Below are 12,416 nucleotides of genomic sequence, written 5' to 3' on the forward strand. Positions count from 1 at the left end.
TTATGATAAAATATGACTTAAAGATTTTTATAACATCATTTCACAGTACTGTACATATAGCCTACTCAACTTACAACCAAATCGTGTTACCACCGGTCTGTAGAAACCAATCGTGGTAGTAAGTCGAGCACTAGCTGTAGATCCCCTGAAAATAGCTACCTGCTTCTTTTTTATTATGCATTTTGCAAAAGAACCCTTTCATAACCCTAGGGATTAAAGCAATCATTGATATTTTCATCATTTTAACGTCTATTATGCTAATAGGCTACTAATAGTTAAATGACTCTTTCCAAATCATCCAACAAGGTGACAGGGGTAATTGAAACTTGTTCACTTAAATCACAAACTCTTTTCTTCCTGTTGCATAAAAAAATCAAAAGCGTGCAACCCGGGATAACCACATAATGTGGCTTCCTGTAAAGGTTAGGGTCGTGTCATACACAAAACGGGCACTAAATGAAGTATTAATTCATTTTCTACAAAATTTCCTTGATTTACAGAAATAGAAAGACAGATACACAACAGCTAGAAAAAGAGACATCAGACCATAAATCCACTCGACCAAACCCTTTGAATAAGGACTTGAATTGAAAGGTGCATGTCATATCAAACAGAGAGTGAGGCTACCCGGAACTGAATATTCATCAGCTTCCAACCCTCTCCTTTCTCACCATGCACAGGTCTACGCACGGGTCCTGCCTAGCACTGCATTCAACATAAAGGCTCAGAAAGTTCTCCCTGAAGCCAAGCACTTCCTTTTCTTTCTTAGAAAGCATGAGACCAGGAATAACACTTTATTGCATTATATACTCCAAAGTGAGAACAGAAGGTTGACTCGATGCCTGACTCTTGATGACAGTATTTCCGTCAGGAGAACATCAGTGGCAGTCCCTCTTGTGGCTGGGAATAACTTGTCACATATGAGGCAGCTGAGGCAGCTCCATTTGCTGAACTCACAGAAAGCTCGTGCTTTACTGTCACCCTTCGCCTTGCTATCAGAGTTGGAAACATCACAACATTGCAAAACTCAGAACAGTGCTGCATACCAGCAGGGCTTGTTCTTTCATCAAGGAGGGCAAGCGATTCTATGCTGAGACACTTATCAAATATTAGGCGGGGGCTATAGTTTGAGAAAACTCTTTTTCAGCAGCAAAAATATGAATGGAAGGCCTGTCCTTGAGAATGTGAGGTGGACCACGGAAGTAAAGATTTGGTCTGTCCTATCTAGTTTAGGAGTCCAGGGCCCACCCAGTTTCTGCACAAATTCTTCAAGAGTGAGTGACTAAATGAATTAGTAAATGTGAGGCAACCTGCCTCCCATTCATTCTGTAATCCAGCATTCTTACTCGAAGGAGTAAGAGAATGTTCTGAACAATATTTTGTAGAAACTCAGAATAATAAATGTGGTTCAGTTACTTTGAGAACCTAAGTTCTCTCATTTCCTCAGGGCCCATAAGACAATTATCAGATATAACTAATTTTTCTTATCCATACAAATAAATTCGAACTCTAGTCTAAAACCTCACTTTAGTCTAGATTTACATACACACATGTGCCAATCTAACAGAAGTGAGTTCCCCTTCATATTTCGACTTCCATGTCCTACTCTGTTTACTTTAGGGAGTTGAAGTGTCCAGCGACAGGCAGAAAAATAGTAGACAAGAACATAAAGTGTCAGTTTTATAGAACGATGAGAGAACCACAATTTAGATTTATGACACCAGGGGATAATTTCCATTGTTCTGCATTATATAGAAAAATACGTTATGCCAACAGAGTATGAAAAAATCTCACAAAACAGATGCACCCCAGCAAGGAATTTCATTTCCATTTTTATTGGCCATATTTACTAAATCACTCACATTGCATAACAACTCATACATAATTCCGATCAGTTGCTATGTCCTTTAAATCAGTCTTTTAAGTTGGTTTGCTTTCCCTAAGATGACACTGAGAGAATATCAGTCACCTTTGAAGACTGGGGGTTGGGCCACACCATTCCCCAAAGCCAAGGTTAATTAAGCGGCTTCAGCAACTATCCATCTTGGCACAGAGACTGTCTGCTGGGAAGATGCCCACCTTCCTCAAACTTCATCTCCATTTGAAGAGCGTTATTCTCAAATTGCCTCTCATCACTCATTCCCCATCCCATGAATCCACTCCATATCCAATCCCAGCACGAAATCACTTAATAAGCATCCCCCAGGGGGATCCTTCCTGATTGGTGTTCTCTGGAACTCCACAAGGAAATCAAAAAATGACTCTGCCTTCCTTTCAAGCTGAAGGACAGCTGAATTATCATCAACCTGGGGCTTGAGAACAAGACTTCAAAATGTAGGCGAGCTTTTGATTCAATGTAAATACTACCCCAAAAAAAGACTTCATTTTTTTTTAATCCCGCAGCTTCTGAGTCCTAAGCCAACAACTGACCCTTGGACAACCAGGAGGAAGTTTATTAAATGACAGGCCTCGCCCACTGCTGACAGGAGCAGATGGGCTCCGAGGTGAATTATTCTCCCTGATACCCTGTTGGACAAAAATCAAGCTGATAAATGGCAGAAATGAACTGAAGCATTTTTACTCTATTATTCACAATGTTTACGAAGAATAAAATACCTTACAATTCATTAATTGGACCATTTTGGTAGTCCTTACGTCTCTTAAATTAAAGACAACTTTAAAAATTACACACACACACACACACACACACACACACACACACGTCCATGTAAATAAATGTTCTCTTTTGCCCCCTCCCTGACAAGCACCAATAGCCAATTTGTGAAAAAAGACAGACTAATTTTCCATGCCACAAGTCAGACATGTAATTTTACTTCGAGGGCTTGTTGGGCAGATAAAATATATTATGCTCACTTTGTTAAAGATGGCACTGCCCACGTGGAGGTGGTTGCCCAGGTGATATTAATGTGTGTCTCTGTGGGCTGTGGGCAGGCAGAATCCTTGTAGCCTGGGGCTTGGTTTTGGAATTAAGCCTTTCCCACTCTTTTTGATGTGGGGTGGTACAATCCCATCATGCCCCAGATAAGTGACTTTGTATTAGAGACTTCCTCCCTATTTTGTATATTGAATTAAAAGTTTGGATTTCTACACTATAAAATAGGGGCCGAACAGGAGCTTGCCCTCTCGGTTCCTGAGATTATCATTAGAGGAGAGAGCAGAGCAGAGAGCAGAGAAAGGCCACATGGAAGAGGCCAGGAGAAGCAGCCAAGATGGCAGAGTGTTGAGTGAGAAGCCAGTTAGTGCAGAGTTTGTGCAGGGAAAAGGAAGGAGTTGGAGGACAGAGGTGAATAAGTCTGGTGAGCTAGAAACCTTTGATTGTAGAAAACTCGGATAAGTCAGTAGCTTTGTGAGCACTGAACGTGAGTGGGTTTTGGAGCCCAGTGTGTGTTTTTACTTGCCCGCCGGGTGCAAGCTAGGATTAAAGCTAATGGCCCACCAGTTCTTGGCTCCATTGTTTCTTTACCGACTGTCCAAATCCAATGCGAACCTGCATGGGCCAGGCGGTTGTGATGGTGGCCTTGGCCACTGGCTTTACAGGGCTATATTTGTATATTTTGCTATAGGACTGATGGTCCTAAGCAATGTCTCATTTAAAAGGTTTGTATTTTAAATTTTAAAATGAGTGAAATACTACTCATTTTCCATTCAAGGCCCTCCTCTACAGTTTAAAGAAAAAATTCTAACAATGCAGAGGGCTTGTTGGTCAAATAAGTTTGTAAATATGATATATATGTTTGCTCGCTTATAGTTTGCATCGGGTGTGGGGGGTGGGCTGTAGGCCGGCCAGGCCGTTATAGCCTACGGCTTAGTTTTAAGACTAAGCTTTTCCCCACACCCTTGACTGATTGCATGATGTGGGTGGTGCATTCTCATGAGGAATCCCATTATGCCTCAGATAACTGACTTTGTATCAGAGACTTCCTTGTTTGTATATTGGATTAAAGGTTTTGATTTCTATACTATAAAGTGGGACAGACCCGGAGTTTGCTCTCTTGGTTCCTGCTATCATCATTGCAGGAGCCTCCCTGATCCCTTGCCCCCTATGGGAAAAGCAGGTTTTCTGCTTTTCCCTTGTCTTCTCTTGTGGCTTGCCTGTCTTGGTGAGACAACAATAAACAGAATGGCCCACCATCCTCCAACTCTGCCATTTCTTTACCATCTGCCCGAATCTGATGGGAACCTGCATGTGAATGGTCATCAGGCAGCTCCTGGCCTTACAGGGCTGAACTTGCTTGGAGCACTTGCAGGGCAGTCGGAAGCCAAGCTCTGTGATCCCCAGGGTACCCTCTCGCTATGGGGCTTCCTGACACCCCACTGTTATCAGGCGCCCAGGAGTCCGGCCACAGCATGAATCCCAAACTAACAAAAATATGGATTTAAAAATTTACAAATCAAATTCACAGAACTTTGGAAGACTGAATTGAATTCGTGCTAGGCTTAAAACCTTCCAGACTTGCAGAACTGTGGACTTGAAGAAATGTGCCAGTTCTGGAGGGTGATGACCAGGCAAATAGCTAAACCTTATCCTGGCTGAAATTGAAATATATGAAACACTTATTCTAGATTAATCAAGAAAGAAATCTTTATCTTCAGGGAATAACATTATGAGACTCCTGGGAAACAAAGGCAAAATCTCTAAATATCTTGAATAATTTTAATAAGAGAATTTGTATTTAACACAAAGACACAATTATGCAATGACGGAGGCATTAAATATATTCTTGGGTAAAAAAATAAAATAACAGCCAAAACTTTTAAATGGTAGTTTTTGCTTGCTTTAGCTAAAAATATTCAGTATTTCTTAGGAAATTCTATTTTGAAAATAATCACTGTTTTAAATACCAAACATAATGATAACTTTACCATTTTTATTAACCAGATCTCCCGAAAGCTTTCAACATGTCTTACTTTAGGCCAAAACTAAAAATAGTAGGAAAATGATTTAACCGAAAAGGAGAGCACTGGAACATTTTTGTCTAATTCCATGGTAGTAGTCAACCTCTAAGACAGACAAAAGGACTTGATTTTTTTAATATAAGATTTACAAATCTTTAACTCTACCAAAGGAAAAAGTCTTACCATATAAAAACATTTCTCATAACTGGCTTAAATTTTATTTTAAAAGACTTCCACTTACACAATATTTGAGCTTCAAAGGTCTCAAGAATTTGCTTTCTATTATTTCCAAAGTCTCATGTAAACTTTTTTTACCTTATTTCATTTTTTTATTGATAGGTTTTAGAGAGAGGGAGAGAGAACATTCATTTGTTGTTCCACTTAGTTGTGTACTCACTGACCAGAGATCAAACCTACAAACTTGGCTCTGAGATAACTGGCCCGCGGCCTCAAGCTCTTCAAAAAAAATTTTTTTTTCTTTTTTTCTTTTTCTGAAGCTGGAAACGGGGAGAGACAGTCAGACAGACTCCCGCATGCGCCCGACCGGGATCCACCCAGCACGCCCACCAGGGGCAACGCTCTGCCACCAGGGGGCAATGCTCTGCCCATCCGGGGCGTCGCTCTGCTGCGACCAGAGCCACTCTAGCGCCTAGGGCAGAGGCCAAGGAGCCATCCCCAGCACCCGGGCCATCTTTGCTCCAATGGAGCCTTGGCTGCAGGAAGGGAAGAGAGAGACAGAGAAGAAGGAGGTGGGGAGGGGTGGAGAAGCAAATGGGCGCTTCTCCTATGTGCCCTGGCCGGGAATTGAACCCGGGTCCCCCGCACGCCAGGCTGACGCTCTACCGCTGAGCCAACCGGCCAGGGCCAAAAAATAATTTTTTATAAATGATTGATTTTAGAGAGACAGAGAGAGGAAGGGGGAGAGTGAGAGCATTCATTTGTTGTTCCACTCAGTTGTACATTCATTGTTCTCTTCCCATATGTGTCCTGACTGGGGTGTTTTGGGATGATGCTCTAACTAATTGAGAATGGCCAGGGCCCCAAGTCTCATTTTTAATAAAAGTGCTTGTCTCCATGTTGGTTTGTAAATATAATATATATTTGTAAATAAGTTTGTAAATATAATATATATGTTTGCTTGCTTATAGTTTGAACTCGGTGTAGGGGACAGGCTATAAGCAAGCAGGGTTGTTATAGCCTAAGGCTTAGTTGTTTTTTGTGTTTTTTTTAACTTTTTTTTTTTTAATTTATTTTTTACAGAGACAGAGAGTGAGTGAGTCAGAGAGAGGGACAGACAGGGACAGACAGAAAGGGAGAGAGATGAGAAGCATCAATCATTTGTTTTTCATTGCGCGTTGCGACACCTTAGTTGTTCATTGACTGCTTTCTCATATGTGCCTTGACTGCGGGCCTTCAGCAGACTGAGTAACCCCTTGCTGGAGCCAGTGACCTTGGGTTCAAGTTAGTGGGCTTTTTGCTCAAACTAGATGAGCCCGCGCTTAAGCTGGCGACCTCAGGGTCTCGAACCTGGGTCCTCTGCATCCCAGTTCGATGCTCTATCCACTGCGCCACTGCCTGGTCAGGCCCTAAGGCTTAGTTTTAAAACTAAGCCTTTTCCCCCCTAAGTGATTTTGTATCAGAAACTTCCTTGTTTGTATATTGGATTAAAAGTTTTGATTTCTACACTATAAAATGGGGCAGAGGAGCCCATGCTGGAGGAGAGCAGAGAAAGGCCATGTAGGGGAGAGGAGAAACAGCCAAGATGGTGGAGTGCTGAAGAAGAAGCCAGTTTGTGCAGAGTTTTTGCAGAGAGAAGGAGATGGGGAATAGAGGTGAATAGGTTATTGTGGTAGAAACCTTTGATTCTAGGAAACTCGGCTAAGTCAGTGGCTTTGGGAGCCATGAATGGAAAGGGAAGTGTTTTCCCTCTGTGTGTATTTCTTGCCCGCTGGGTGCAAGCTAGGATTAAAGGTAATGGCCCACCAGTTCTTGGCTCTGTTGTTTTATTACCGTCTATCCGAATCAAATGCAAACCTGCACGGGCCACACGGCTGTGATGGTGGCCGTGGCTACTGGATTTACACTCTGATTTCTTTGTCCTTACGCCATATATGTAAGGATATAGGAAGCAAATGGTTTTAATGGGACAGAATCTGACAAGGCAACAGCAGCCTCTCGGATATCCCGACACAAGGCTGCCACTGGGAAGAGCAATTTCAGCTCCTCAAACCTCTATTTGTAAACCTATTGAGCAGACACAGAGTCTAGGGCACAGGAAGGAAGGCAGGCAGGAAAGGAGCAAATGGTAAGATAGCTAACAGAAACAAACTTTCACAACACTGCATGTGAATTAGGGACCCTACATTGATCATTGAGAGCAGAGCTATCTAATACAGCAGCCACCAGCCACGAGTAACTATTGGGGTCCAGAATGAGCTATTTCAAGATGTGCCTCTGTGGTATGCAGAATGATTTGAAAGAAGGGCAACCTTGGCCTGAGACTCAAGAGAAACTTCTGCCCCTCCCTTTAACTGCCTAGAAGAACTTGGATCAGGGGCCTTGCCCATAATAAGAGGTTAGAAATAACCTCTTTAACCTGTCCTCTATAGGGCAAGGCAACCTTCTATTTACTAAATATCTGTTCTCATCATCCCACAATGACCCTTGGAAGCCCCCCAGGCACGTTACCACATCCCTAGCTCAGGATGTCTTATATACCTCAATTCCCCTTCTGTCTCCAAACCTCTAGTGCAAGTGGGACCTCTGACTCATGTATGCGGGGTTCTCATACATATGTATGTATTAAACGTGGTTATTTTCCTGTTCCTCATCTGTCTCCTGCCTATGTGATTATCAGAACAGCTAGAAGAACCCTGAGGGTAGAAGAAAGTTTGTTCCTCTCCAACATGGGTAATTAAACCTTAATTAACTAAAATGAAAACGTTATCTCCTCAGTCATACTAGCCACATTCCAATTGTGCAACAGTCATGTGTGGCTCATGGCTATGTTGTGGACAGTCCAGAGAAGGGAAATATCGTCACAGGAGGTGCTGGGGGTAGTGCTGGTATCACAGGGGGAGGGCAGGAGATGGGAGAAAGCAGAAGTTCAGAAGGTGCAAATGGTTTCATTATCTTTGAAGAACAACTTCTTGTAGAGCACGAAAAAAATTCATATGAAAGTCTTAATGTATTTTTAAGTAAAATGGGGGTGCCGATGATACCAGGTGCTATTTAATCCTCATCTTATTTCATTGTCGAAAGAACAGTAGGAGGCGGGCAGTACTATACTCCCCATCTTACAGAAAAGATATGAGGCTTGGAGACCGTACACATGGTCCAGGGTCACAGCTGAGGCCTGGGTTCCGAGCACATGTCACCTCTCCAGAGCCAGAGCTCTCCTGGAGACTGGAGGAATTTTCGGGATGGAGACAAAACATGCTCTGGACACTAGACACCGCAGCACAAAGATGGCCAGAGCCGAGTAGATGGCCTGATCTGAATTAGCATACTGTCTTCTGTTGGCCTGTATGTTCTTGATGTTGAGTGGAATCTGTCAACAATAGGATGGTACCACTTTTTAACTTCAGTCTTGTCACTACTGAATTTTCCAAGGGTGGCCACTTCTCATGTTTCTCACAACAGCTTATCAGAATGTCCCCAGCCAGTTCAACTACATGCAGCAGTCCCCACACCAAGTATGTCTGATGTTCCAGATATACAGGTTTTGATCTCTTAAATACCCTGTTAGTAATCAATGACTTCCTGTTAGGGGAAGAACCCTAACAGTGCACAGAGAAGTACTGAATTTGCCCACAGCTGAGCTGATAGAGATATTTCCTCTTAGACAGTTTCATTGGTCCAGGTGAACCAAGCAGCTGCTCTGTGACTTAGTGTATAATATCTCAGCATTTATGTGGTCAACGTCCCGTTCAATTGCTTAGAAAATGACAATTTACCATGTATTAAACACTAAGAACTTTTTAGGGCTAAGAACTTTTTAAATCAATCTGATGGTTGATATCCAAGCAACTTTGGTCAAGGCCGCCCGGAGCACATTTTCTGAGGCCCTGCAGGAGCAGTTAGGACAGTACCTGTTACGCAAGCCAAAGGAGACAATTATTACTTAGGCTCTGCTGTGCCTTACCTCCGGGGTGAGCCATCGTCGTGGGGCTGGATGATGACCACCTTCACGGTCACAGACGTCCTCAGCAGGTCGATCATCTGTTCGTGCGTCAGAGTGGCCACGGCCACTTTGCAGATCTCCACGAGGCGGCTCCCCTGGCGAAGGCCAGCCTTCCAGGCAAAGCCGAAAGGTTCCACGTCAGCAACGATTCCTTCAAAATTCACGTGGAAGCCAAGCTGGCCCAGCCCATTTCTTCTTAGGGTCATTTCAACAGTCTCGCAGCCTCTGGTCACTATCTAAGGGGACAGGAGACTGTCAGAGATGTTGCTGTGGATTCTTCATGTCAGATGTGCACACACAGGCCCCTATGCCCGCTCCTGTGCCTCAACCTCACAGCCCTTTCCTTGAACTGTCCAAGTGACAAAGGCACCTTTCAATCCAGACTTTATCATGGCGTCAGGCATAAAAATATATTTATATACAAGTTAAATAGTGGTTTCCTTCTTCAAAGGCAAATCCATTCCTGACCTAGAGTTTGTGGGCTTAAGATGGGCTCCGATAATCCCCCCTTTTCTTATGTCAACTGACTTGTAATGTTCCAGATAGGATGTACCAATGAAAAAAGACTCTTTCAAAACCATTACAAGTTTCACCTGTCAAACATTACAACCTATCAGACAACTTCATTCAATTTCAGAATGGCCCAGGGTACCTAGACTAACTCTGAGCAACCTTCTTCCAGGATGGGCCACAGTAGAAGTCAGAAGGTCAGGGAAAGCCACCAGTGCTCACCATGCACCAGCCCTGCAGACACCTGCTCTGGCTTCTAGGACCCCTCTCTGGTGGACTGATTGCCTTTGCTTGCCTGGGTGATGGGGAAGATTTGGCTCTAATGTGGTCGGCCAACTGGGCTCATTGGCATCTGCTACCATGGCAGTGTGCAGGCTGTGCCCCTCCATTGGGCCACCCCTTGGGACCCATGGGCGAGCCCATCTGCAGGAGCTCCCAGGCTGCCATTCCTTCTCCAAGAGCACAGTATACAGCAGCGTCACTGAAAGGACTATGGAAGAAGAGGGTCTGCACCCCACTCGGTGCACCAACAATTAATGCCACCCTCAAATGTGCTTCCTGAAAATAGCTTCCATGCACAGGAAGAAAAACACGAGTTCATTAAATATCACTTGGGTATGGCATGACTATTTGTGGGAAATTTGAAGTTGGGTGGTTTCATACCTATATCCTCAAAGCACAGAGCTAAAGTATGAAGTTTCAGTGTAATCAATGCCCCATTTCCATAACACATGCTCCAACACACAGATTCCAATTTAACCTTGACTGCAGGTACAGCGGTGGGACTGGGACTGGTTCAGTGTCTCACCACTGTATCTGCGGTTTCCATGGTGACTACCAAGGGACACACATCGCCATCACCTCCTCACAGACAAGATATCAGTTTGGAGAAAGGACCTCTGGTCTTAGTTACTGAGGAAATTTTGAAAGACTTAAGTTTCCAAAGTTATGCCTTGATTAATTTAAAACTGTTGAAAAAGTACTTTTGTAATATGTACAAGCTGAATAAATTGTTCTATCACTTTTTCAGCCTTGTTTCAACTAAGCCCCCCTTACCAAAGACAACACATGACATGTGCCCTGCCTTCTTTCCAAGAGTAATGTAATTTCCAGTCAGAGTTCAATATCCATCTGTCAGAGTCAAGTGTGTCCTACACATCCTGTCTCCTCTCCTGGCTTCCCACCCACCTGCCACCTCCCTCACTCTGCTGTTTTGCTATTTCTTGCTTCTTGACATTCAGAGGCTGGAGGGGCCCATTCTCCATTTGTTTGGGGTTCCTCACGTCTTGACATGAACTCAATTATACATGAAAAAAGTGGCCTCCTATCTATGCATCCAGGACTGGCTACATCATTTGTGTGGCCTGGGCCAAAATGAAAATGCAGGGCACCAAAGTAAAAAATTATTCAGAATTTTACGATGGCAGCAGAAGAGGACTGAACTGCGCCTGGACCCTTCTGAGAGTCATCCCTGTGTAAGCGCACAGGTAACATACCCAGGAAACTGGCCCTGCCCCTGTCCCTCAGTCCCTTCCTGTCTTTACCTGCAGACACCTCTCTTTTCACTTCCCACCACCACAGAAAGCACACTGAGCTTTGATCTGTTGAATAGCACTCATTCCCAGCATGGCCACAAGGACTGCACAGTCCCCTTCCTTTACATTTCTGTTGCTACTGTCCTGCACCAAACTTAGGTTCCAATCCCGCAATTCTTTGGGGGATTTTTTCCAGACATTTCCTGCTGTAAGTCATCCTAGTCACAGAACATATCTCCTCAAATACATTCCAAACATCAGGCACTCAAGTCACATTAGCAATAAGGAAAGTGTTAGGATGGGCTGCACAGAACAGCGACTGGACACCTGTTCTGGCCTCTACGTCCTATCTATGGGATGTGCATTTTGGTGGCTGGCGAAGTGGCATTTGCTTGTGTTGCATTTTTGGAAGCACAGATTATGGTGGCTCGGCAGATCTCCTAAAAATAAGTACTTATAATATTCCCAAAGGCAAAGTGAGTCCTGAGGCTCCAGAGGGAACTCAATTCTCCAGATAGATAAACTAATCAGTACTCCATCATCCCCAAATCACATCGAGGTCTGCACACACACAGCCAATAATACTGCTGAACACGCTGATGCTTTTTTCTGTAAACAGTGTCTGCAAATAATGAAATTATCTCTCCAGGGCCAGCAGACACCTGTTTGAGTGTATTGTCTGTTATATATGATTTCCAATAACAAAGGGAGATTTGTATTTGGTGGGAGGACAGGGGCAGGAATTATTTCTCTATTTTTCATGATCCTTTTCTAGTTAATGAAATATACATCCCCTTGGGGGCCAATTTACACATGAGCAATTCTTTTGCCAAAACATGTTTTGTTCTTGTACTTGATTTATTCTCATCACTCTACTGGATATACTAAAACTAAAACCTGTATCTTCCTTTGTTAAAATTGGGAGAAGATACAACAACTAAGCCCACAGACATCACTTAGGGTTTTTGTATGAAAGAAAATATTTTTAGAAAATCTTTTATGACTTATTTTTGTGTGTGTGTCTAACTTAATTGGTAATTCTATAAAACTGCCTTAAGAAATGGAAGACAAACAGTATATTTACCCTGGCAGCCTAAACAAAAATACGCGCTGTATAAATGTGCTCAGAGTTGAAATTGCAAAGAGGACTGACCTGTTCATATAGTCAACAGCAATCCAAGCAGGCAAACTACAGGTATCTAGATGATTCTTCCATATTCCCTTCAAGTGCTACAAAAATACAACCCGATACTCCCTTTTGTAAGCTAGCT

General features: G+C 43.3%; 1 protein-coding gene across 3 annotated transcripts in view; it reads right to left on the reverse strand.

The window, feature by feature from the left end:
- The window catches only part of SIPA1L2 (signal induced proliferation associated 1 like 2), a 261,170-nt gene that overhangs the window by 60,997 nt on the left and 187,757 nt on the right, over positions 1-12,416 (reverse strand). For all 3 annotated transcript variants that reach the window (XM_066236177.1, XM_066236189.1, XM_066236182.1), the window contains exon 9: positions 9,062-9,336. In XM_066236177.1, the coding sequence (XP_066092274.1) occupies positions 9,062-9,336 (275 nt within the window). The remainder of the gene's footprint in view (positions 1-9,061; positions 9,337-12,416) is intronic.

This window comes from Saccopteryx bilineata, chromosome 1 (genome assembly GCF_036850765.1).
Source record: "Saccopteryx bilineata isolate mSacBil1 chromosome 1, mSacBil1_pri_phased_curated, whole genome shotgun sequence".
Taxonomy (NCBI): Eukaryota; Metazoa; Chordata; class Mammalia; order Chiroptera; family Emballonuridae; genus Saccopteryx; species Saccopteryx bilineata.